At 38.0% G+C, this 1,971-nt stretch overlaps 1 protein-coding gene across 1 annotated transcript in view; it reads right to left on the bottom strand.

Annotated features, from left to right (window-relative positions):
- Window positions 1–1,215: 1,215 nt before the first annotated feature.
- The window catches only part of LOC106942641 (beclin 1-associated autophagy-related key regulator-like), a 12,101-nt gene continuing 11,345 nt past the window's right edge, over window positions 1,216–1,971 (bottom strand). The window contains exons 3-4 of the mRNA XM_015025971.1: window positions 1,816–1,897; window positions 1,216–1,740 (exon numbers count right to left, since the gene is read on the bottom strand). Of these exons, the coding sequence (XP_014881457.1) occupies window positions 1,439–1,740; window positions 1,816–1,897 (384 nt within the window). The 3' untranslated portion in view covers window positions 1,216–1,438. The remainder of the gene's footprint in view (window positions 1,741–1,815; window positions 1,898–1,971) is intronic.

Below are 1,971 nucleotides of genomic sequence, written 5' to 3'. Positions count from 1 at the left end.
ATCGGCACACCTCTAATCACCACCAAAGTAAAAATCAACCTGCAAACCAGTGACCAAAAAGAGAAAACATATCAACCCCAAAAATACGAAGTGAATATTTGGATCAGGGGTGCAATTATATACTTTCTGAGGAGTATGCGAACACATCATCAATGCCCCCCCTCTCATATCCCCACTACTACATACAGCTCTCCCTTATTCATGCACTAATAAAATACAGTAATTCTATTATGGACTTTTATTTTGTGTTACATATTACAGCAGGTGATCATCTCAATCACAAACAAAATAAAAGTTTAATAAGGTAAAAATATGTAACAGTAGTGGGCCTTGGTGCTCAACAACTTTTCTGCAGTGGAAATATGAAATCTGAACAACATGCACTGTATGCACCCACTTGCATACAGGTTAAAAGGAACAAATACTTTAAAGTAAGACAGAAACCAGGAGAAAATGATAGAAGTAAGAAAACAATTAAGTATAACCAATAAGAACATAGGATGGAAGAAAAGTTTCGAGAGCCAAGAACTGAAGAAGGGAAGGAAGAAATGATGGAAGAAACAAAGGACAGAATAAAACACTAAACAAAGGAACAACAGAAGGATGGACGAATAGTAGCAGTAATGGCATCAATACTGGTTCTTCTGAGTCCAAGGCCGAGACTGAATGTTTAGACTTTCAAGAAATATTTCAGGAACATTGCTTTTTGTATGTCACAAAATGCAAAAAGTAATGAAAAAATAGTTAATTATTCAACCAAATCTACTTCTTGATATTAAACTAATAAATGTCATAATAAACAAAAAACTATTATTATTATATGCAGTCATACATTAGTTAGTTAGTGACTTTAATTAATCAGCTTATATTTCACAACAGTTGCAGGGTTTTCCACAGAAAACTTGTTAATCCCGGTGGTATATGGGCACTAGGGTAATTACCACCAGGTTCTTGTGTTAAAAATGTTAAGTTACAAAAATTCAGAGGTAGATGAGCTGACATAATTTGGAAAAACACCCTCGCACAGTTCAATGAGTCAACAAAAACCTAGCTTAATCCGTCTTCTTTACTGTGACTGGTCTATAAAAAACCCTATTTACAATAAGCAATACTTAACCTGGTGGAGAGGTAAAGCCTCGTCAGGCTTATGATACACTGGGGAAAACCCTGAGGTGGGTGAATAGATAAAGACATGGACAAACACTCTTGGAATAGTTAAAGTCTGAAAAGATTTATCTGTACTTTATCTTTTTATGTACTTGTCCAGAGATGGAAAAAACCTACAGGCACTTTAAAAGTGCCTCTAGGTTCCTCTTCAATAGGTTTCTTGCAGTTTCTTACATGCAAGAAACTGTGGTCTTTTTATGTGCGTACTTTTAAAAACGGAAAGTAAAACAGAAAAATTCCTGTGGACTGTGTGAAACGATTGAATGGAATCTTACTGAGGCTGCAGAACATGCAAGTTGAGGCCAGTTGCTGTCTGCTGTACTATATTTGCTGACCTGCTGCTTTGCTTCTCCTCTTGCATATGGAAAATGTGCGTGATGAGCTCCTGGATGTGGTCTCGTCTGAGAGCTGCCAGTTGACTGAGTTTGTTGTGTTGTTCTCGGCTGCGCCTCTCTAACAGCTCCACCAGACGACGGTTGTGGCGATCAATTTTGTCCCTTTTTTCCTGATGTCTTCCAGCACGCCGCTGCAGCCGCTGAGTTTCCTCTTGAGAGCGCAGGAGGAGCTCACGATCTGAAACAAAAGACAGACAATAAGGAGGTGCAGATAATTTAATCAGAATATTCAGACAAAGAACCTAATACTCACAGCTCTTCACCTCCTCATTACCCCAGGCAACCGCCTCCTTTAGTTGGTCTCTCTTTTTCTTAAAGAGCATGATCTTCCATTTCTGAAAGAAAACAAAAAATATACACACACATATTACATATAAAAAAAAAAATTCCCCTCTCACCCTCCGTGGGT

Source organism: Poecilia latipinna, unplaced genomic scaffold, assembly GCF_001443285.1.
Source record: "Poecilia latipinna isolate Pla-1442-1.1 unplaced genomic scaffold, P_latipinna-1.0 Scaffold4438, whole genome shotgun sequence".
Classification (NCBI taxonomy): domain Eukaryota; kingdom Metazoa; phylum Chordata; class Actinopteri; order Cyprinodontiformes; family Poeciliidae; genus Poecilia; species Poecilia latipinna.
Note: the sequence above shows the minus strand (reverse complement) of the source record. Positions and strands in the feature narration are given on the sequence as shown.